At 38.4% G+C, this 24,943-nt stretch overlaps 1 protein-coding gene across 2 annotated transcripts in view; it reads left to right on the forward strand.

Annotated features, from left to right (window-relative positions):
- Window positions 1-23,207, forward strand: part of ARHGEF12 (Rho guanine nucleotide exchange factor 12) — a 143,946-nt gene extending 120,739 nt beyond the window's left edge. For both annotated transcript variants that reach the window (XM_007196687.3, XM_007196688.3), the window contains 17 exons: window positions 111-265; window positions 1,563-1,709; window positions 2,802-2,887; window positions 5,812-5,937; window positions 7,567-7,681; window positions 9,342-9,442; window positions 11,653-11,730; window positions 12,852-12,927; window positions 13,460-13,627; window positions 14,483-14,570; window positions 15,054-15,140; window positions 15,278-15,357; window positions 15,654-15,887; window positions 18,086-18,556; window positions 19,439-19,755; window positions 20,875-20,944; window positions 21,513-23,207. In XM_007196687.3, coding sequence (XP_007196749.2) covers window positions 111-265; window positions 1,563-1,709; window positions 2,802-2,887; window positions 5,812-5,937; window positions 7,567-7,681; window positions 9,342-9,442; window positions 11,653-11,730; window positions 12,852-12,927; window positions 13,460-13,627; window positions 14,483-14,570; window positions 15,054-15,140; window positions 15,278-15,357; window positions 15,654-15,887; window positions 18,086-18,556; window positions 19,439-19,755; window positions 20,875-20,944; window positions 21,513-21,523 — 2,410 coding nt within the window. In that variant the 3' untranslated portion in view covers window positions 21,524-23,207. The remainder of the gene's footprint in view (window positions 1-110; window positions 266-1,562; window positions 1,710-2,801; window positions 2,888-5,811; window positions 5,938-7,566; window positions 7,682-9,341; window positions 9,443-11,652; window positions 11,731-12,851; window positions 12,928-13,459; window positions 13,628-14,482; window positions 14,571-15,053; window positions 15,141-15,277; window positions 15,358-15,653; window positions 15,888-18,085; window positions 18,557-19,438; window positions 19,756-20,874; window positions 20,945-21,512) is intronic.
- Window positions 23,208-24,943: the final 1,736 nt, after the last annotated feature.

Here is a 24,943-nt window from a genome sequence, read left to right on the forward strand (position 1 = left end):
TAAGCAGTACTTCAGAAATATGACTGATTTACGGTAGTGTAAAGACTTGTGCTATTTCCCATTGTCCATGTGATATCCTCAAATAGAATCCATTATTTTTTCTTCATTAGGTTTGACAGCATAGCTTTTGGAGAAAGTCAAAGTGAGGATGAACAGTTTGAAAATGACTTAGAGACAGATCCACCCAACTGGCAACAGCTCGTTAGTCGAGAAGTGTTATTGGCACTAAAGCCTTGTGAGATCAAAAGACAGGAAGTAATTAATGGTGAGTTTAATTACTTTTTGTTGTTGTTATTCACATACATTGAGTTTTATTAGAGTTAAACCAACCCCGGAGCCTTGGAGTTTGCTTCGAAGTGTCTGCTAGCCTTTTGTTTTGAACAGAGAGGAAATTAAACTAATAGATAGATGATCCGTGAACTTTCCAACTTAAAAATGCAAATGATTGTATGATTCTTATTGATAATTTAAAAGGAAAATGTATTTAGCATTCAGGTTATTTAAGATTCGTAGCATTATAGATCTTAAACTTGAAAAATCATTGAGACATTTGTCCCATCACTTTACTTTCAGGCTAAGTTATTTTTATGCATAGATTGTAAATGAGGAAGCTAAGGCTCCGGATGAGTGGTTGAATTAGTCAAGATCATACAGCTGATAAGTGATCGGAAGAAAACTAGAATCTTGGTCTTCCTTTATCCTCGTGCATGTTCTTTATTTTATCCTAGCATATATGTGACAGAGAGGTGTACCTGCTACTGTCTTTAGGCTGTGATATGAATAAATATCCTTCCTGTCTCTAGCAGCATTGAGACACAGTGAGACTATAAAGTCTGGCCTCAGAAATAAGGGTTTATAGGCAAATTAGGTAACACAGAGTGCTATTATTTCTGAAGAGGGTTCAATTCAAAGACTGTATGCTATTTGGGCTTACAGTTTTCTAATGCTGTAGTTGTGATTGGTTGGTGCTACCAACCAATGGATTTTGGAATACATTGTTAAGTTTTAAGTACAAAATAGTTTTGATGATATTTTTCATTTGCCAGTATTTATAGCTCTTAGAGCCAGTATGTAGGAGAGTTTCATGTAATCAAGAAGTGACTTCAGGGCTTCCCTGGTGGCGCAGTGGTTGAGAATCTGCCTGCCAATGCAGGGGACACGGGTTCGAGCCCTGGTCTGGGAAGATCCCACATGCCGCGGAGCGACTGGGCCCGTGAGCCACAATTACTGAGCCTGCGCGTCTGGAGCCTGTGCTCCGCAACAAGAGAGGCCGCGATAGTGAGAGGCCCGCGCACCGCGATGAAGAATGGCCCCCACTTGCCGCAACTGGAGAAAGCCCTAACACGGAAACGAAGACCCAACACAGCCATAAATAAATAAATAAATAAATAAATAAAATATTAAAAAAAAAAAAAGAAAGAAGTGACTTCAGAGATACTATATCCTTTCAAAACTATAAATAATTATTATATAACTCATTTGCTACTTAATTTCAGCTAAAACCTATGTTTGATCCCATTCTAAGTAAGGTAACATTTTATATTTCCTTTTTTTCTGCTTAGAATTGTTCTACACTGAAAGAGCTCATGTTCGAACATTAAAGGTTCTAGATCAAGTGTTCTATCAGCGAGTTTCAAGAGAAGGAATTCTGTCACCTTCAGAACTACGGAAAATTTTTTCAAACTTAGAAGATATTCTTCAACTTCACAGTAAGAGAAATTGACTCTGATCTTTGTCCCTAACATTTCCAATAGATAAAAGATTGTGAGTATGTAAAGGGACCATAACAGTAAAATCTTATAAATGTATCCATGTGTTAGCTTTCCTGAAATTATATAATTAAATGTGAGCATAACATAAAGAAATGATTGGATGTTTGAATTTCTCCCCAACCCTTTACCCCCACCCCACCCCCCCATCAGCCTTTTTTATACAAAGTGTTAACACGGGACTTAGGGCCTAAAGTCAGTGCCTAAGATGAAAAACGTGAATAGTTAAAATTACCCTTGGAAATTCCCTATTGATTACAATATATATGTTTTTTAAAAATATATTCTATATAATAATATATGTGTAAATATATTTTGTAAATAGTAATATACAGCATATAATCCCATGGTGGGAAAATTTTTAGGAATTAAATTATTTTATTGTTTTGTTGCTTGGAATGCTTGAGTGAATACATAAAAAATCTGTCTTGCTGGCTTTCCCTGGTTGTAGTTATCTTGGACTTCTGTAGACAGTGGTATCAGTTCCTCTCTTTTTAAGTCACTGTTTCTCCAGGACCCTTAGTTTTCAGTCTTTCTTTCGTCAAGGATGCCATCACCACCTACCAACACCCTCCCACCAAATGGTTGCCTTTTGCTCCTTTGTGGGTGATCCTAGGTCTCACCAGTGTGCACGGACACATTCAAGCATGATGATGTCCATTGCCTGGGAACACACACATTTTGAGAGGAACAGTGGACGGAGTCACCTGTACAATTGAACTTTGTTTTTTATGAACATGGTTGGTTATAGATGTAGTCTTGAGGTTAAATGCGTATTTGATGCACCTATACTGTGTATAATGTGCTAGTTTCCACATGGTTTTATGCTTTGGCAACTGTTTTTCAGATAGAACTCAAAACATTTAGGTGTATAGGAATTGGGTCCAGATTTATATTTAAGGCGATCAGAAGTAGCTATACTACTCTGAAAATCCTCTTTTTTTTTGAAAATTTAGGTTCGTGGTACTACCAGTATCTCAGCCTGAAATGAATGTACGCTTAATTTTTTTCATTGTTTTTTTTCTCCCTTAGTTGGGTTGAATGAGCAAATGAAGGCTGTTCGAAAGAGGAATGAGACATCTGTTATTGATCAGATTGGGGAAGATTTGCTGACTTGGGTAAGGAGATTTGCTATTTAATTTAAAAACTTTCATAGACACTTGATCAGATTCAAGGTTAAGTTGCTAACCTTCCCAAGTATGCAAACTCATCCATTTTGCAAAGCTAATGTAAAGATGAAAAGGGGTCCAACTGCGTATTCTTACTTATTCTTCTAATAAGTGCCCAATCAACTACATGCCCTTTTCTCATCAAATTAAAGATACTAGTTCTTTGTGTTTAAAAGAATATAGAGTAATATGGATATTGATAAAAAATAATTTAACTGATGTAGAATTTTAACTATCTTCTGTTGTCAAAATCTCAGAATTGTACTGTAAAACATTAGACAGTTGTAGATCCAGAACTACCATCACAAAAGTAGAAAAGTGAAAATTACTTAATCTTATGTACAAAGAAAGAGTTCAGAGACTATAGTAGCTGTTTGTCAAATTGTATTTATCTTTCCAGCTGACTCTTTATCAGTATATACTCCATAATATATACTTATGTGCCAAGCACTGTTCTAGGTACTGGGGATGCAGTAGCAGTCAGAACACATATGCCTCCTGCCCTAGTGGAGCTTATAGTCAATGGGAAAAAAAAAAATTAAAAAACAGTCGTTAGTTATTTCAAGTGTGATTAGTGTTACAGAACGGGGAGAATACAGGTTATTATGGGAAGAGATAGCAAGGAGACCTAAACTGGAACATACAGAAAATCTTCCTAGGGGAAAGTGGGTTTGATCCAGACATTTAAAGAAAGTACTATAGTTAAGGCTGTGAATAATAGTAAAATATGCGATGTAGTTCTCAAAATTTTAACACTGGTTGAGCAAGAACTGTTAAGCTATGCCGACAGATATTTACTTCAATATGTAGACTGAGGAAATGTCACAAGATTTTGGTAATTTTACAATGATAACTTTTTGGTAATTTTACAATGATCGATAATTTTACAATGATTAAACACTACAAAGTTGACTAAAACAATCTTGATCCTACTCCTTTCATTGATGGTGAGACTGTGACTCAGAATCTACTAACCTATTAGTAGAGCTCTTCTTAGCCATTAGCCACTTGACACGTAGAACAAGATCAGGGAATCATAATCCAGTCTCATCTTGCATTTACTGAACTTTCCAAAGTATTCTCTCCTTAGGCCCACGCTGGCATCATTGTTATTAAGGAGACTTAACTTCCTTGAAAAATCCAGCTTATTCTGTGGCTACTCTGTGATGGTGGGACTCATTTTGTTTCTTGATCTCTGAGTTCTGTTGCCTTGGCAGCACCCTACTCAACTTGAAACAGAAAATTAGTAGTATGACATAACGTAGCATCAATTCTCTTGTTAAGTTTGGATTAAAAAGTTGTAAGTCATATGGACTTAACGATATCAATCTTGATTCCTAAGCAGTTTAATTTGCATCTCATATAAATAATGTTTAACACCAAGTGTCAAGTGAGATTCATCATTAATAAGGTACAGAAGTACATTGGTCCTCTTACCACAGTCCTTTGGACTGCATAAATCTACTACATGGTAAAATAAAGTGGAGATACCTCTTAAAAGTGGGACCACAAATTTATTTTAGAACATTCAAAAAGAATTGTATTCTTGACCAATGTGATATGCCTATAAAATGTTGAGGAAAAGCAGAATGGACTAACCAATTTGGTTAGTAGCTGCTAGGTACAAAGGGTTAATTTACGGCAAAGCGTTGGCCAGAAATACTAAAAGCAAAAATCATAAATAGGTGTCTAGGTTTACTCTATTTTTTAAAAAATAGTTTTGGAGAATATTTTTCCAATATTGGTCCCTTGAGGTCACCTTATATATACTTATGCTGCTAGTAAAACCACTGTAAAACTGCTTGAGGCCAGGGCGTTATTTTCTTTTGTAAACCCAGCCGCTGTTAGTAATTGCGTGGCACCTGGATTGACTAACGTACCAAAAATGCTGCCAGTCTCATCTCTAAATATGTTGAGTGTTACATTTATAATAGAATAAGAATACAACATTGGCACAACCTATTAAAATATCACTTTGTATGTGTCATCGTTGAAGAAAAAATACTCTGAATTTATCTACAAATGCCCTACGAAAGGATTTTTTACAAAATACCTTCGTGTATAAACTTTTGGAAATATGGCTTTAAATGGGAGATTTTATGAAAAGCTTCTTTATAAACCATAAAGCAATTATTACAAATATAAAGGTGGTTTTAAAAATCATTTATTTGACCCGTACTTATAAGAATACCTATTATGAGTGAAGCACTTGTTAGGTGTCTTTTAAGAAACCTTAAAATCATGGCATATACAAACTTAAATTTACAAATGAAAAATATCAGTAAAAAGTATAATTTTTAGTAAAAGAGGGTCATAGGCTCATGAATCTTCCCCAAGAGAAATTCAAGGGATGGATCCCTACCTTCTACATAGGTGAAGCAGCAGTGATTTAATTTTATGGTGACCCAGGAAAGTTATGACCTGCCCCGGATTTCACAGTAAGAAAGTAAGCTAGAATCCCAAGGATTTTCTTCCTAGAGCAGTAAGACAGTAATTTTTGTGACGGTGTCACATTCTAAGAAAATCAAATTTAATCACAGTCTTTAAGCATTTTGTGTCTCATATTGCCCAAGTGTCAATGTTTCTATCTGATTTAGAAGTGGAATAGACTGAAAAAGTAGTAAGTAAGTTGTGGCAGGCTACAAGCAAGAATATATTAGACTGTGATCAGAAAAGGTCTGGATATGTCAGGGTCAGACCCTTTTTAATGGAGGATCATTGATAATCCACATAAAATGTGTAGATTTCTGTTTCTTGTCACTTGAGGATACTTACTGGAATATTGGAAGGATTGTGGCTGTCTCTCATTTTGCCTGGCCTTATGTAAGCTCAGTATCCCATTCTCTATTGTGTTCTTTGCGTTCTTGGCACAGTTCAGTGGACCCGGGGAGGAAAAGTTGAAACATGCCGCTGCTACCTTTTGCAGTAACCAACCCTTTGCCCTGGAAATGATCAAGTCTCGTCAGAAAAAGGACTCTCGATTCCAGACTTTTGTGCAAGTGAGTTGAGTGAGTCATGTAAGAAAAAAGAAATGCAATTTTTTATCAATTATGGAACAAACTAGGGGAATCCTAAGACTAAACTTTTTACAAGGATTATATCTATGTTTACGTTTTGAAAGCCATACATTTTCTCTTAAATTACTGGAGGATATAAAGATGATATTGGAATGGTGAATAATAAAGAATATATGGCAGGATTACAATACTTGACGTAGAAGTCCACATTGCCATGGAGATGCTGTCAGGAAATGGCCCGTGTACACTATTAAAATAATACCGTCAAAACATCAGAATGGCCTTATATCAAGCCCAGGGAAGAGCATAAAAAGCAGTCATGCTTACTAGGGTATATATTGGTGTAGATCAAGGGTCAGTAAACTATAGCCCGCCAGCCATATCCAGCCTCTTCCCTGTTTTTGTAAATAAAGTTTACAAAGCTGTATTTACACAGTTTATATTTTATTGCTGTATAACAAATTACCACAAATGTAGCAACTTAATGCAAATGTATTATGTCACAGCTTTTATAGTTTAGGAGTACAGATATAGTTTATCTGTGTCCTTTCTTCATGCTTTCACCAGGCTGAAATCAAGGTATCACCTGCAGCTGCAATTCTCATCTGCCACTCTTCTAAGCTTACACTGGTTGTCAGCAGAATTCATTTCCTTGTAACTATAACCGGGAGCCCTGTCTTCTTGCTGTTGTTGACTAGGAACTGCTCTCGGCTCCTAGCGAATGCCCAAATCTCTTTGCTACGTGGCTCTTGTAGGCAGTTTACAAGATGGATGTGTCCTTTTCTTCCAGGCCAGTAGGAATGTGTCTCTCTGACAGAGCTTTCTTTTAAAGGCTCCTCTGATTAAGTCAGACTCACCTAGGACAATCTCCTTTTTGATTGATTCAGAGTTAACTGATACTCACCTAATCACAGGAGTGATATCCCATCATATTCATAGGTTCTGTCCACACTCAAGGCGGGGGTGGGGGGACATTATATGGTGTGTACACCAGAAAGTGAGACTCTTGGAGGCCATCTTAGAACTCTTCACTACACATAGCCAAGTTCGTTGCTTTATGTATTGTCTGTGGCTGCTTTGTGTTAAAACAGCAGAGTGGAATAGTTGTGACAGAGACGGATGGCGTGCAGAGCCTAAAATATTCACTCCCTGGCACTTTACTGAAAAGTTTACAGAACCCTATTACAGTTGAGCTGATATATCGAGCCTGGTGATCTATTGTGCCTACTTGGAGTGGCAGATGGCAAATTAACTGACTAGCTTTTGGTAGGAATGCCAGTCGTTGAAAAATGTAACTAGATTTTTTTAATATGTGAAGATAAAATTTTTTTCACAAGAAAACAATTCTTAGAGTTGATTATGGATGCTCTCAGTCTTTGCTTAAATAGATAACACAGAAGCCACTGGCTGAGTGATAAAGGCAACGTTATGTGATTAAAGGAGAAAGCAGAAGTGCAGTGTGGCAGTGGTATGTCTTGGCAGGTTTTAAGTCTTGATTTAATAACCAGAGCTGTGTTGCTGTAGACAGTTACATGATGAATGTGTGGTATGTGTTAGGTAATCATAGTCCTAATAAGAATTACAAATTCACTTATTTGACTTTAATTTTAGGATGCTGAGAGTAATCCACTGTGTCGTCGTCTGCAGCTGAAAGATATCATTCCCACCCAAATGCAGAGGCTTACTAAGTACCCTCTTCTGTTGGATAACATTGCCAAATACACAGGTACAGCATTCTCACTGAAATTAAAGAACTTAGGAACAACAAAAACAAAAACACATATTCTGCTGAATAATCTCTCACAGCATCCTGGTGTCTGGACATTGAATTTCCAAATAGTATGGCAAGATGTTCTAACAAGATTCAATCCAGTCTTCTTTGGGCTATTTGATTTAATGTACTCCGTTAATAGCTTTAGCACAGGATTTAGCAAACTCTGGATCACGGGTTAAATCTGGCTCACCATGTATTTTTGTAAATAAAGTTTTATTGGAACATAATCATACTCACTTGTTGAAATGTTGTCTCTGACTACTTTTGTAATACAGCAGCAGAGCTGAGTAGTTGTGACAAAGACCATTTGGCCTATAAAGTGTACAAAAAAAGTTTACCACTACTTCCTCTAGCATATATCATATTTGCTTTGAAGAAGGCTTATACTGGGTTGCAGAGATGTTTTGTATCTATATATGTACTTTCATTAAGTCCAACCAATGCATTCTCATTCCAACTCTCCTGTTTTGAAACGTGAAGTGAATCTGAGTTTCTCAATTGAGCTTTAGGCTCTTATACTTAGTTCTCATTAATAATTCTATGCAATCAAACGCCTGTTTCTTATGCTTGGGAATTTGAAAATACTCATACACATTAACTTTTATACTTTAATATATTTATTCAGTATAGTTGGACTATTGTTTGGAGGATTGTAATTTTGAATGTTCTGATTTGGGTATTCTTTACCAAAATAGAACCTCAACATAATCTCAACACATTTTGGTGAAGTTCATCTTCTTTTAATGATATAAATGTTGTAAACTATTTTCTTTCTTTAATATAATACCAAATTCAAAGAAACATATTTTGGAGTTACTTTGAATTGTTTTATTATTCAAAATATATTGTTTAATGGGTCCGCTGTCCATAGTCATGTAGGCTATGCACTTTGATAGGGGGAAAGGGGTCCCATTTATATAGCTTACAATGTGAATGAAACCCACTCCTTGGGGTGGGCCTGATACTTGATATAAAGCATCTCTCCTTGGATTTGGTTTCTTTTTTAAAGGTTAGTATTGATGCTTAAAGTACTATGATAAGAAGTCTTACCTGTCCAAAGACTACCTGAATTGAGATTCTGCTGTAGGATTTTAGCCTGGTATAAAAATATTCAAGGTCTTGGACTTCCCTGGTGGCACAGTAGTTAAGAATCCACCTGCCAATGCAGGGGACACAGGTTCTATCCCTGGTCCGGGAAGATCCCACGTGCCTCGGAGCAGCTAAACCCATGTGCCACACTATTGAGCCTGCGCTCTAGAGCCTGCGAGCCACAACTACTGAGGCCACGTGCCACAACTACTGAAGCCCGTGCGCCTAGGGCCTGTGCTCCGCAACAAGAGAAGCCACCGCAATGAGAAGCCCACACACTGCAATGGAGAGTAGCCCCCGCTCGCTGCAACTAGAGAAAGCCCGTGCACAGCAACAAAGACCCAATGCAGCCAAAAATAAAAAAATAAATAATAAATAAAAGTTAAAATAAATAAATAAAATATTCAAGGTCTTAGCATGCTTTTATAACTGTTGAAATAAAGTGATATCTCATTTATGTATATACTTACATTCTTTTCTTATTTCCTCCATTTTACATTTTGGATTTCTTTGCCATATTTAGAATGGCCAACAGAAAGGGAGAAGGTGAAGAAAGCTGCAGATCACTGTCGTCAGATCTTAAATTATGTAAATCAGGCTGTTAAGGAGGCAGAAAACAAACAGGTAAGAAGGAAAAAGCAAGAAGACACAGGATGACAGTGAGAATAAGAATATTAAATTAGTGTTACCTGGAATCTGTTAAATATTAATTGAAGCTGTTATTACATAATTGAAGGGCGGGACATTTGTTAATTATTCATGTAGTAGGTAGGTCCAGATCAATTTGGGATAGAACATCAGAGTTGTATTTGGCTTTTTTGAGCATCTCTAGCTGCTTGTTTGCTCATTCATTCACTCTGTTGGTGAGGCTGTAGAAAAACGGGAACTTCCAAATGTATTGTTTGGAGTGTAAAATGATAAAAACCCCAGAGGACAGTTTGGCAACTTATACTTAAATTAAAAATGTACGGGGCTTCCCTGGTGGTGCAGTGGTTGAGAATCCGCCTGCCAATGCAGGGGACATGGGTTCGAGCCCTGGTCTGGGAAGATCCCACATGCCGCGGAGCAACTGGGCCCGTGAGCCACAACTACTGGGCCTGCGCGTCTGGAGCCTGTGCTCCGCAACAAGAGAGGCCGCGATAGTGAGAGGGCCACGCACTGCGATGAAGAGTGGCCCCCGCTCACCGCAACTAGAGAAAGCCCTCGCACAGAAACGAAGACCCAACACAGCCAAAAATAAATAAATAAATAAATAAATTTATTAAAAAAAAAAAAATGTACGTATTCACACGTCCATTCTTTGATCCAGCAATTCTCTTCCTCGTGATTTACCTAAGAGGAATGAAGATACGTGCCCATAGACTTGTACAAGAATGTTTATAGCATAAACCAAATGTAAATATAGTCATAAACTAAAGTAATACTAGCAGTAATGGATGACTCTCACAAACATTATACTGAGTGAAAGAAACCAGACACCAAAGAGTACATATATGTAATTCTATTTATGTGAATTTCTAAGGCTAAACTAATTTATGGTGGAAAAAATCAGAAAAGTGGTTGTCACTGGGGATCTGGGGACAGAGATTAGCTAGGAAGAAGTATGAGGGAGCCTTCTGAGGTGATCGATGGTCATATTTCATATCTTGATAGGAGCTTGATTACATAGGCATATGCATTGGTAAAAACTGGTGGAAAGGTATACTTAAAATGTGTACATTTCACGGTATGTAAATTTTAATTTAAAGAAAGAACTGTCAATAAATATTGAACTCTTGTTAATGATATGCATGCTAAAATGTTTAGAGATAAAGTGTGTTATATCTGTAACTTATTTTGAGACACATCCAAAATACAAGATGGATTGATGCATAGATAGAGGGATGAATAGATGGATAGGTATATGATAAAACAAATATAGCAAATGTTAGTTGTGGAATGTAGATGGTGGGTATATGGGTGTTTACTATACACATTCAGACTTTTCTGTATGTTTGGAAATTTTTATAATCTTGGGGGAAAATGTACCCTTTAGTCTAACAGTTGTTTCTCTAGAAATTTATTCTAATATACATGTCCATCAGTAAGGTGTAGTTAAACAAACTATAGTTCATTCACAGAGTTGAATACCATGCAGCCACTGGAAAAATAGACTACTCTCTCTCTATGTGCTAGTGTGGAACAGTCTCCAAGATATATTGATGACTGATACACACACACACACACACACACACACACACACACACAGAGAGAGAAATGTGTATATGAATATATTGCATTACCTTTTGAATGAGTAATACACATATGAATGTATTATGTTACCATATATTTCTTTTTAAAAAGCTATATCTACATGCAACAGAGCCAAGCGGGCTTACATCCATATGTATTCTTTTTTCTTAGAGTTTTTCTCATAGGCTACCCAAGAAATGGGTGTTAGAGATTTCTTCTTTAGGGAAAATTGGGGCTGGGAAGGCAAGAGGACAGGGTTAGAGGGAGACTTACTGTTTATTGTGTGCCTTATATTACCTTCTGAATTTTGTACCATGTACTTTATTTACATATTTAGAAAGTAAATATATGCTAGTTAGCAGCCAGAGAGTTTGAGAAGAAGATTGGAAAAGAACAGCTAACGAGGTAGGAGGAAAGTTAGGAGAGGGTAATATCACCAAAGCCAAAAGAAGGGAGTGTTTTAAGGAAGAGTGAGTTGTCAGTTATGTCTGATGTTGCAGAGAGTTCAGCAGAATGCAGGTACAGTGTCCATTTGATTTAGGAACAGGGAGGTCATTGATATCCAAAGCAGTAACCTTAGCTGTGTCCTGTCTCATTTTCAGCGCTTAGAAGATTATCAGCGTCGCCTTGATACCTCCAACCTGAAGTTGTCAGAGTACCCAAATGTTGAAGAGCTCAGGGTAAGGGACGGTCTAATCATAATTTAAAAAATAAAATTTGCTAAAGACTTGGCAGGTAGTTAACATCTCAGTGGGAACATGTATCACCTGAAGGAGTTCTTGCATCATAGATTGTCTGTATTTATGGTTCTATTCTTCCTTTTAAATGTCTTGGTCTGTGTGAGGATTGCTTTAGTCTTTCAGTAGGGGAATATTTTATGTGAAACTAACTTTTTGTGACAAGGATTTGTAGGAGACTAAGGAACATTACTTATTATTAAAATTAATTTTATTGTGTTCTATAGGTTGAATAAGAGTAAGGCTGTTTACTGTGGGAACTTTCCAGATTTTTGAGTAAAGGAAGATAATTATTTTTCTATGAAGCTCTTCAAAAGCATAAAAGTTGAAACCATTACAGGATTGATAGTAAAATATTTATTAATTGCCCCTTCTAGTACATGGAGCTTTTGTATTGAGTAACTTAGGATTTTAAGTCTTTCTTGTACTGTTTCACTGTTTGTTCTGGCAGATTTATTTGGTGGCTGTTAAAATAGACTTTTATTTACTTATTTTAAGAGCTTATCAAAAAGCATGCTAATATGCTGAGCTCCTTAACTTCCAGAGAATGAGATTTTTCTAGAGCTACTTATGCTAAAAGATGATTCTTTTATTAAGTTATTAATATTTAGAGCAAGCCTCAGTACTACCTGGACTTCTGTGAAATGCTATTCCTTAGAACTTTTTTTGGAATGAGAGCCTAGGTCAGAGGCTTCTTATAGATAAGCTAAACATCATCCTCATCTAGTTAGTTATTCATAGAAAAAATAAGGAAGGGGTTGAGAATCTAGTGGCTGAATATTTGCAGCTTCATTTTCATTAGCTATTACCATCTGTTTAGAGTGAAATTTGGAAGACAGTACTCCTGAATGTTTTTCTACAAGATGCTTTTTCCTTTCTAGAAAATATTATGCAGCTTACTTTAACCTGATTTTTATTCCATTTTCAGTGGTTGACAGATATCAATAATAGTGAATGTAAATGGTATCTTTTATAGTAAGAATTTCTGGAAAGGAGACTAAATGGAATATCATCTCACTAAGTGCTTGGAAATAATTTGTGTGTAATTCTCTTTATTTTGGCAGAATTTGGATTTAACAAAAAGGAAGATGATTCATGAAGGGCCATTGGTTTGGAAAGTGAATAGAGATAAAACTATTGGTAGGTGTACTTTCTGTTGGTTTGGGGGAGAGTGGAGCAAGGAAAAGAATAGGAAGTTTTCCTTATGCCAAAGAGAAGAGATAGCCGTTCACATTTTTCAGTGACAGCAGTTAGCAATGGTACTTTGTGTTATTACTCATTTACAGAAGATCTGCTTATGTTATTTTGTTATATGTGAAGCATGTTAAATACTCATTTAGGGATGAAGCAGAAGATTTTGTCATGATTCAGTCCTGTCTCCATCCTTGTATTCTAATGAGTCTCAGCTTCCTCCCTCTAAACCACTGTATCTCAAACTATCTGTGGTGAAGAACCAGTGTTTTTTATCTCTTGTCAGTCACAAACTGACACTTTGGTGTAATATATTAAAAATGAATTATTAAAAAATGAAATAAAAAAATACAATAGCAAGTACATTTTTAAAATTTACTAGATTTAACAGAAATCAGTTTTTGATGTCAAATTGTTATAAAGTTTATAAAACACATCTCAATTTCTGTACTAATCACCTCTCCTACATTTTTATTTCTAGATCTATACACTTTGCTGCTGGAAGATATTCTTGTATTGTTACAAAAGCAGGACGATAGACTGGTGTTAAGGTGTCATAGTAAGATTCTGGCATCTACAGGTGATAGCAAACACACATTTAGCCCTGTCATCAAGTTGAATACAGTGTTGGTTCGACAAGTGGCAACAGGCGAGTATGTCCGCTGCATGACGCTAACCTCCAGGTTCATCGTAACGTTTCATAAGATACTCAGTGTCATTGAAGTAGCACAACTGGCGTAGAGTTTTGTTCCTTTTATATTCTTATACAGATTAAATGAAATTTATTTACTGCTTAGAACTTGAATACCCCAAAATTATTCAGGATGCTTAGATTCTCTGAATAATTTTCTGCATTTGAAAATTTTCTGCATATTACTTTTATCTTTATGTCATGTTCAAATCATTGATGATACTAGTGAAGACAATGAATTGGAGGTAATGCCATTGAAAAGGCTTTCATTTTTTGATATGGTGGGGAAAAGGCAAAAACTGAAGAAATAGGTGTGGTTTAGGTTTTTAAAAATCAGTTTCAGTTAGGAAATTACATATTAACTGTACTAATAATGAGATCCCTTTTAAAACTTGTTAGTTCCATAGTGGTAAGGTAAATTTATGACCTCTTTTCTCCAACACCCACTGACTGTTACTGACTAACCATTTAGCAAAAGGGCAATTCAGAATAAATGCAAAAAGAGCAATAGTGTTTATAGTTCAGTAATTTAGATACATTGACACTTTCTGGTTTTTAATAAATTACTGTGGAATTAGTGCTAGCTTTTATAATCTTTGTTTTATTAAAGTATATATAGTATAACATACAATAATTTGCACAAATTTTTAAGTTATAGTTTGATGAGTTTTACAAAGTGAATGTGTGTTTACAAAGTGATCAGGTGTAACCTTTACCTAGATTAAGATGCAGAATAATACCAGGACCCTAGAAACATCTTTCCCAGCCTCTGTGGGTCATATTGTTAGAGTAATTTTTGTCTTGTTTTCCCAGATAACAAAGCTTTATTCGTCATCTCCATGTCTGACAATGGAGCCCAAATTTATGAACTGGTGGCACAGACAGTTTCTGAAAAGACTGTGTATGTACTGGATATAGCTACCTTGCTCTAATATGTTTTATTATCCTGAATATAATATTCCACAATTTAACTGCTTTTGTAAAAGGACTTTGAAAACCAAAAACTATGTGGAAACAAGTACTTCCTCTATATTCTTTGAGAGGTGTTCTTCTAAGAATTTCTTCCTTTTTAGATGGATGTCTCTTATTTTGGTTCTATTCTATTGAAAGTATCTTTTCTAAAGAAAAAATTCTCAAAAGCGTCAAGTGAAGTTGTTTTCATGGGTAGTGTATCCATAATGTTGTTAGGTTTTATAATCTCTACTTAATAGTATGTCACCAAAATAAAGATATTCTCTGGCAGAAATAGTGTTTTTTGACTGTTGGTTTGGTTTGGTTTCTGGTATGGCTTGTTAGTTTTTATTTTTGCTTTCTGAGTGTATTTAAAGCGTGTTTCTTTTTCCTTTCCCTCCTGTGTTTTGTATTCTTTTCAAACTCCCTGCAGCTGGCAGGACCTCATCTGTCGGATGGCTGCATCAGTGAAGGAACAGTCCACAAAGCCAATCCCACTGCCACAGTCACCACCTTGCGAGTGAGTGTGCCTTTGCTTCCGAGTAGGAATGACTTTGTGGTTTTGGTCAGAGAAAGAATGGATAATTCTTAACATTTTGTTGCACTGATGTTTAGGCACCTCGTGAAGCTGAAAGATTTTTTTTTTCCCTTCCATAGAGGAGACAATGATGAAGAAGAACCTCCAAAATTAAAAGTGGAACATCATGGCATTTCAGTCACTGGTCTGCAGAGTCCAGGTAAACTGATCTGTTAAGTTAACCTGGAAGAATGGAGTCTACCTATTACTCAATAAAATGTGAAGAAACGTTAACTCTTTTGGTTTATGCAGGATCTGGCATCAGCTATTCACTTTAACAAATTCTGCTTGTGCACCTTTCTGTGTACCATTATCACACTGCACTAAGTGCCATGTATTTTACTTAGCGGACAATCTCTGTAGCTCATGCGGTTATTTTTTTCCACATATTTCCTGAATGCTTCACGTTAAAAGTTTTGTTAAGATACGTTCTACTTTTTCTGTTCCATTGAACAGACAGAGATTTGGGATTAGAGTCTCCTTTAATGTCGTCAAAACCTCAATCTCATTCACTGGATACCTCTGGGAAATCGGAGGTGGATGATCTCTTTGTGGCTGAGAGACAGTTTGCAAAGGAGCAGCATGCAGATGGCACTCTAAAGGAAGTTGGAGTCAGTTATCAAATCACCATCCCAGATCCACACTTGCCTGTCTCAGAAGAACGGTGGGCATTGGATGCACTAAGGAATTGTAAGTTTTATTCATAAGTTAATACAGAGACTTATTAAGCACCAGAGTTTTATAATGTACCATGAATTTTCCCTTCAAGAATTTTACAGTCTAGTTGGGAAGATGAGAGAAAACTTTCCCTCACCTTCTTAAGTAAAAAAACAAAATAGGTATGTCAAAATTGATCTGGTTGGCGTGACCAGAGAAGGGAGGCATTAGAAAACAAGAGAGATGTGATTATTGCCTTGAAGAATGGGTAAGATTCAGGTAGGTATTTAGCAGAATATATAGAAGTCAGTCAGACAAGAAAAGTGGTAGGACCAAATAGGACCAAAACACAGAGGCAAAAACTCTGAGGGTGTTCAGAGAGCAGTGGGTAGAGCAGCTGGCCTGGGGCAGACCGCACAAGCTGAAGGGGTCATGGGGGTCAAGGTTAGGAAGGTGGAGGACGCGTTGTTGAGCCCAGCTGTTGTGGAACTTGAAGAGCAGGTTGAGTCCTCTGGACTTGAAGCGTGGCAGGCCGCAGGGTTTTGAGGACTTATTCAGGCTACAGATCTTCTTCTGTTTTCTTGTGGAGATTGTAGTATTCTTCACCACGACCCATCCTCTCTCTCTCTCTCTCTCTCTCTCTCTCTCTCTCTCTCTCTCTCTCTCTCTCACACACACACACACACACACACACACACACACGAGTGGGTGGTCCTTGCCACTTGGTCAGCCACCCACTCCCTCTCCAGCCTGGTTGAGAACCACTGTTACAAATGGGAGTGGATCACACGCGTCAGGTGTATTGGAGGTGGGAAAAAGGCTGAGAATGATTGCTTTCTTTTCTCTAGCTGCAGAGAAAGAACCATTTGAAGTTGCTAAGCTAGGGTGTATGACTAATGGAAAAAGATTACTCCGGCTGAGAGCTGCGAAAGGATTTGAATGGAAATAGAGTTGGAGTGGAGTGGTCTGGGCTTGAGGCTAAAAGGGTTTGGGCTAAAATGGTGTTAGAAGAATAAAAATAAAGTGAGAAACCAACAAATACTTAAAACAATTGACTTCTTTGGCTGCAAGGGCAAAGGTAAGCGACTATTTAGAGATAATTTCAGTATTTTTGTCAGAAATAAAAATTAGAAAAGACCACCACTGCTACACTTTCTTTTTTCCTTCTTTTCTTTGCCATAGATTATGGGCTTAATTTTAAAACATGTTGAGATTATGGTAATGAATGGCAAGCCATTTAAGAGGAAGGATGAGCAGAAGTTGAGAGTTTTAAGACTGGAACTTTGGAGGAGGTCAGGGAGAGAGATGGATCTGAGTGTCAAAGCCATAAGTGTTCATAGCATCTCTCAGGAAGTGACTGCAGAGCAAAAAGGAGGGTCAAAGATCCAAACCTATGTGGAAACTTTATTTAAAGAGACAGAAGATAGAAATTAAGGCCAAGTCGAAAGTACGGAATTGGTCAAGTTCTTTAAAACCTAATTTGTTCTAGACTCAGAGAGTTAACAGTGGTAATGATTTCTGATGGGTCCACTAACATTGTCCCAGTGACCCTCTCATTGTGTGAGTGACCTCACAGCGTGCACTTGCCCATTTAAAATTAAATCCATTCTATATTCAACAACCAAAGGAAGCTGTGGTACTAGTGAGGTCATTTTTAAAAACTAATAAATATTTTCTTATCCTTTGAAATTATGCATGCTACCAAACATTGGAATTAAATTTACAGGGCAGTTTTATTTTCTTCTTCACCATTTAAGGAGATTCTTTGGGTTATTATAGATAAAATAAGTGTTCTCTGTGTCTAATAAAATTAGAAAAAAATAATGCCTATGTAGATAGTGTCTACTTCTGGAAAAAGCAGAACTTTCAGGTTCTTTTGTCTAGATGAACACGGCTTTTCAACATCCTTTTAAGAAGTACCTTTGGGGTATTATTCCAGTTATATGGTAGAAAATGTGGAGGTAGGCATAGAGGAGAATAATAGGAGAATCCCCCACTGAGAATTCTTAAATTTTTTTGAAGTCAAGTTTAATGTTAAATTTTCTCTAGATGGTGTTTTATTTCATTTCTCAAAACAAAAAATGACTGTATGAAATTAGTATTTTTGCCTGTATGTTACTAAAAATGTACTTACTTTAAGAGAGAATTGATAATTCCTCTAATTTAATTCTGTCAGTTTGAGGTTATGGTTGTGAATGCATGTGTTTTTCCCCCCTTCCTAAATCTTTCAGTGGGTTTGTTGAAGCAGTTGCTGGTACAACAGCTGGGCTTGACTGAGAAGAGCGCTCAGGAAGACTGGCCACATTTCCCAAGATGCAGGACAGCCTCTCTGGGGGTGCAGGCCTACGGTGGAACCCAGAACCCTGAAAATATTAAGGCCTGTCGTCCTTGTGAAGGACAGATGCCCTTTAGAACTGGCGCTGGTGACATTTCAGCTCGTTACGGTGCACGGACTTCAACTGAACCTTCTGCTGCACGGGACTCAGTGGTACTGGCATTCCAAGATAGCCAGGCAAGTAGCATTTTAGTAATGGACCGCATGATTCTGACCCCAGAGATGCCTCCCGCAGAGCCAGAAGGGGGTCTTGATGAGAGTGGAGAGCACTTTTTTGATGCCCGTGAAGCACATAGTGATGATAATCCATCAGAAGGTGATGGAGCAGTTAAAAAGGAAGAGAAGGATGTTAATTTGCGCATCTCAGGCAAGTTCCTTTCACATTTAAACTTTGATTTCAATCACTGTTATTTGTCCTATGTGCTGAAATGGATGTCGCTCGGGTATCCAAGCATTCTCTCGTGTGTGTGTGTGTGTGTGTGTGTGTGTGTGTGTGTGCAGTATCTGTTCTTTCATGCAATGAATAAATACTGAATCTACTCTATGCCACACCCTATCCTAGGTGCTGGGAGATATAGCATGGAATAAAACACGGAAAAATCCACCATTGTCATGATGCTTAAGCACTACTTGGGGAAAGAGTAACTAACTGTAAATGAGTTAACAAATAAATAGATGTCAGATAGTAAGAATTAGGAGGAAAAATAAGTCAGACTGAGGGGCCGAGGGTAATGGGGGCAGACCAGGTGATCAGGAAAGAAGGCCTCTCAGGAGGTAGCATTTGAGCAGAGACCCAAGGGAAGTGAAGGAAGAAGCCACGTGGGTACCTGGAGGTAGAGTGTTCCAGCAGAGAAGGATAGCGCACAGGCTGTGAGGCAAGAGCAGGCGTTCTGTGGTTAAAGCATGCAGGGTGAGGGAGACAATGGTGGGAGATGAAGCAAGGCAGGTGTTTGGCAGGGAGGGTGGTGGCAAGATCATGTAGGGACTCGGTAGCTTTCAGCTTTTCACTTTTAAAATGCTAACGAATATGAAGTTATTCAGAAATTACCAGTAAAGTTTGCTAAGTTTACCTTTAACCTGACGTAAGAAAATTCTGAGGCACTTAAAACTTAACCTGGGAATTTGGGAATGAATGGCCTTTCCCCTTCTTTAATAGCTTTTAAAGTTGTCAGCAAATCACCCCACGTCTGTTTTCTGATGTGATGATGGCAGCACTAATCTCATCAGACTGTTCTGTCTCTATCGATAGGAACCTATCTGATCCTTGACGGCTATGAAGCAGTGCAGGAGAGCTCCACGGATGAGGAGGTGGCTTCCTCGCTTCCCCCGCAGCCCACGACAGGCACCCCCTCTATGGACTCTACCCGCCGGCAGCAGCATTCTCCCCAGAATGCTCATTCTGATGGGGCAGTTTCGCCTTTCACCCCAGAATTCCTGGTCCAGCAGCGCTGGGGAGCTATGGAGGATTCCTGTTTTGAGCTCCGGAGTCCCTCCTCTTGTGCAGATTCACAAAGCCAGATCATGGAGTACATTCGTAAGATAGAGGCTGACCTTGAACACTTAAAGGTACCTCAGACTTCAACATCCTTAGGACTCGGATATAAAAAACACATTTAACAGAGAGGAAGTGTAGAATGATTAACATGCTGTTGTCAGTAACCTTGCTCAGGGTCTAGATTTGTATGTTTTCTTTGACGATTGTCTGTGAATAGACCTGGATGCAAAACTGAGATCAGCATTTTTTATCTGATCCCAAGAACAGAAAAAATTGTAGCTCTGTAAACTGTGTGTTTGTATGGGTTTCTAAGTTTAAGAACCTAAATATATTTGGGATGATTGGCTGGCCTCCATGAGAAGATGTGGGCAGTAAGCTGAGATAGGTGGGGTCTGTGTAGTTAGGAATCTAGGCTGGGAAATGCTTTAACTTGCCATAACCTATTAATTATCTGTGAATTGTTAGGTGATGTTGGTAGTTTCCCAGGTGCTGTGACAGATAGAAATTGTCTCCAGTGGCTCCTGTAATTTAAAGGCCTGCCTGTGAGTGGGAGTCTTGTAAATTGGTAATTGAAGATGTCACTGCATAAGCCACCATTGCAAAACTGACCTGTGTGGTCATTTCTGACAACAGGACTTTATAAGTTTGCCATCAGTAGGCACAGCTGCTAGAGCCCAAATGTTTGTCATGACATCATTTAGTAGAGGTTTCAGGGACAGAGTTCAAAGTGTCCTTAGCCTCTTAGCTAAAGACTGGTCTCCCTTAGTTTTTCTTTTAACTTCATGTGGTAGGTTTTCCCTTCTTCATATGATTATATGTAGAATCATCCTGTGACTGATAAGAGTCTAAAAGGCCACTGAGGGCACGTTGGTTCTAATTAAGTTCATGCCGCATGTGGGACCATTTTCAGGGTGACTCCGGGTGGGGAGGGGGGGCAGTGGGATAATCACCTCTATAGGTTGCCCTCTCCTCTACTTTCTTCTATATGGGAACATTTTAAGTTATTCACTCAAGAGACAAACAGGTAAAAGGAATGAAATTTACTTTTTTCGCCTACTAACAAAATTTTTAATGATGTTAATGTTGAAATTTGGAAGCATGTCCCTATAATATAAAAAGCCTTCTTTCCTATTCTCAAAATAAATTTTTCATGATGTTCAAATGAAAAACCTATGGGTTTTATTTTACAGAAGGTGGAGGAAAGTTACACCATTCTTTGCCAAAGGCTGGCTGGATCAGCCCTCACAGACAAGCACTCAGGTACGTGAAAACTGTGGATTTCAGACTCAAGAATCATCCTGCCTGAACAGTGCATTGAATGAAATGATTTATTATTCTTTAAAGTGGAGACCTTCTGAGATTCCATTTCTTCTCTCTCTTAGAAAAACTGCTTGTTTCCAAACATCATATATCAAGCAGAGGCCGCTGTCTGCTGACTCAGCTCTTGTTTTCTAAGCGAAACTGCAGTTGTCAGTCCCCACGCCACCCGCCTTCTGTCTTTCTTCACCTTTGCAAAAGCAGAAGGCAGAGCTGTGGTGGGCCCAGGAAACTGAGGCTCCCTAGTGGTGGAGGCAGGTCCTCCTCAGGTCTTGCTGTGCTTTTGTGTCTCCCCTGACGGCGAAAGCAGCGTCCCCCTGTGGCTGCAGATGGATTTGCGTTCAGTGCAGCAATTTGTACTCATTTGCTTTCATGCTTTTGGATGAGGCTATTCTGATCCAGAAACAAAGATGTTAACAGTGTCCACAGATTTCAGATATATTCTCTAAGTGTTCATTTTACTTCGTTCTTTCTTCCTAATTTGATCTCCACATCTCCTCGTTCTTCCCAGATAAAAGTTAGAGCCGCGTGTCCTGGAGGTGACTGCAGGTTGTTGGATTTGAGCATCGGCCTTGTATCACCACGTCCTGGCTCCAGTGTGGACACAGAGAGAGTGTGTGACAGAGGATCTGCCTGCGAACACCCTGGGGTAGCCACGCCCCAGGGGCCCAGAGCGGGACTGGTTCTTCCCAGCCTGGCAGCTGCACTAGTCTGTCAGTGAGGGGACATCCGTTCTCTCACTCTGCTCTCCTCACTATCGGAAATTCATTTTGATTCAGAACAAAAACCAAATGTATAGAGCTTTGGGTGTAGAATATGAAATTTTACTTAGACTTAAGAAAAAGAGAAAATCAGATGTATTTATTTGACTTCATTCCGTATTTGAAAGCACATTTTAATTTTTATTTTGCCATGTTTTGTTTTAATTGAGTAGAGAGAGTTTTAGCCCTCTGTATTTAGTACACCCAAGCGTCGATTGCTCCCGAAGCAGAGAGTTCAGGATGGGGTGTTAGGAGGTGGGGTAGAGAGGTGACGAGGAGGAGGGGGTAAGCAGGGGAGGGAGGAGCATGTGGCCTCCACCAAGCTGTATCCCACACCCTCTGCTGCCCAGTAGGCTGCTTGCCTGAGGGTCACCTCAAAAGCGTAGTCTGCTGGGACCCCTAAGCGCAGAGGACTTGAGCTCTGTGCTCCCAGGTAGGGCTTCCTCCCACCCGAGGCGAGCACCTCTTCTCTGTAGCTGGGATCCACTCCCAATGAACAGGAATCCTCAATGTACTAAAGAGCAGGCACTTGAAAATGGGTGTATTTTCTCTTATTGTCTCGTTTTCTGTTGAGGGTTGGGATTTGGGAGGGAGAGGAAAGCAAATTTTATTTTCTTGACTATAAGTTTGTTATTCTTGGTATTGTTTCATTTTTATAATTATACATTAGACTTTGGCACTTGTGTAAAATTATCCCTGCAGATTGAGCAGGAAGTAAAAACAAGCAAACGGCGATGCTTCAGGTGGTGGCAGGGGTGGGGGTCGCTGAAGGAAGGGTGGGGTGGGAGCGGGTGAGAGTCTGGGGAGGTTGTGTAACTGAATCACTACTGAGTTGAACAATGGCTTTCATTAGCCACGGGTACTGCTGATTATAAGGCCAGTAACATTTTAGTACCTGGAGGTTTGACTCTAATTTTTGCACTGATGGTGCCAAAGGGCTCTTTGAGTTAAAAAGAGAGCCGAGAGTGGAGCGGAGAAAGCTGTGGTGGAGAAGGCAGAGCTGCTCCGACCAGCTCCAGAAGCACTTCCTCTGACTTCACTGCTGGAGCTTTTTCCACACTGGTGCATGACTGACCTTAAAAATTGCAGACCAGAACATACACTGGATACTGCAGGCAAGGCATTGGTAACTGCCTGCTCGAGAATGAATAGTAGTACTGGCAGCACCCTCCAGAGGATAAATGTTTCAGAACTGTAACTTGAGAACTCCTTCAGTTCTATTGGCTTTCTGTGGTTTTCTTTGTGCATCAGGTATGTATGTTTGGGAGTATTTTTGCCAACTAAAACTAAATCATTTGTCAAATATGGAAATTCTGTTAGTATGCAAGGAGTTCGTCCACTGCTCATATCTTTCAGTAGTGCCCTCTGAACTCTGTGGGTAGTTAGGATGTAATTTTACTCTTCCCTGCCATCCCCCTACCCTCTGCCCAAATATATATATATATATATATATATATTATATATATATATATATAATATATATATATTATATGTATATTATATATATAATATATATAATATATATATATAAAATTTTCCCCTCCTCACAGTGGTCAGGCTTCCCAACTACTCTTACAAACACCACTACAACTTAACAAGCTCCTCTATGTCCAGATTCCTGCTTCTGTTTTTCCAAAACTGATCTGTGTTTTTAAGTAGACCAACTTGGATTGTTGGACCTCATCTATAAATTAGAATTTTATTTTGAGTTGTAGCCCAAGTATAAATTAAATCAAAATGGGATTAAAATTTTTAGAAGCAGAGGCTAATATATAAGTAAAGCTTGGGACTTGAACTTTCTGTATCTCTTAAGAGAAGCAAGTAAAAACCAAATGGTTACATTGTGCTGCTGGAAATAATGTAGTCACTCCCAACTAAAAAGAATTACACCTGTAGTTACTTGACACTAATACCATCTGTGGACAGTTAATCAGGAGAAAGGTAAATACAAATAGAACTTTCATCTTAACTTCAGAGGCTGCAGGGTAATTGCAGAATTCTCTAGCACTCATTCCTTTAAGAAGTTTTGTCTGTTAGCAGAGTTTTGGTTTCTCTTCTAGCTCAGCCATTCCCTGGTCCTTAGCAACTATTAGCTTTTCTTTTTCCTGAAGTTTAACCTCTCCTTGGAACAAAAACAGGGCTAACTGGAAAAATATTTTGACCATAGCTCTCGTACTTCCAAATAAATTCATATCCAGATTGTCAAACAAAGCCCCCAAATGAAGTCTAATTCTGAAAATATTCCACAATTTTGAGTGTTCTTTTTATCTTACCAACCTAACTTCTTCCCTTCTTCTCATGCTGGCCCTCCCACACCCTCTATTTTCTTTTGGCCATTATAATCACATCCATTCGACTTTGATACTCTACCTTCCTTTCAGAACGATGGAATTAGATATTCACCCTGTCTTTGACTGAGGCTGGTTACCATCAAAGCCATTTTCTCAAAGTTACCTGACTAGAAGTTGGAACCTACTTCCATACGGAAAGATCCAAGGGTGGTAGACAAAGCAACCTTCCCGGAGCAGGAGAGCTGGGTTTTAGCTATTGTAGTGTAGTGACCTGCCGTGACCCTGTGCCCTCTCATGTGGCCCTAGTGGCTCCTTTGTTATTAAGTGGCAAATTACATTTGGAGTGTCTCCTTCCTTTTCAGAGAACAGAGTCAATCAAGGCAAGTCAACAAACCCCCAGAGTGCGGTAATTTAAAATCATTATCCCTGCCCTAGAAACGATATATTTGGCATACTTTAAAATTAGCTAACTTGGACTGCTTGAGTTGTCTTGGCTATTAGGACCTAAACGGTTACTACTACATTATGCTGCACAGAAGGTATATTTTATAAGATTTTTGGCTTTCTTTTCCCTAAAACAACTCTAACAGCTGTTAGAAAGGATGAGTCCCTCTAAAGTTTTTTTGTTAATGTGTTTATGGAAGCGGGTGGGGAGCTAGTGTGATAGTAGAGGAGAAGAGCCCATTTTTTTCCTTATTTTCAAAGCTAAAGAAAATAATTATGCTTCCTGTGAGTTGTCTTTTACTCGCATACTTTTTTTTCTTTTTGATATTGTTAAATTTGTATTACGTGGAGCTTCTATATTTCAAACTGGAAGCTGTCTTCTTTGAAGGTGGTATATGATGTTATTTTGAGCTACTAGAGCTTTGGTCAATATTTCCTTCCCTATA

This window comes from Balaenoptera acutorostrata, chromosome 9 (genome assembly GCF_949987535.1).
Source record: "Balaenoptera acutorostrata chromosome 9, mBalAcu1.1, whole genome shotgun sequence".
Taxonomy (NCBI): domain Eukaryota; kingdom Metazoa; phylum Chordata; class Mammalia; order Artiodactyla; family Balaenopteridae; genus Balaenoptera; species Balaenoptera acutorostrata.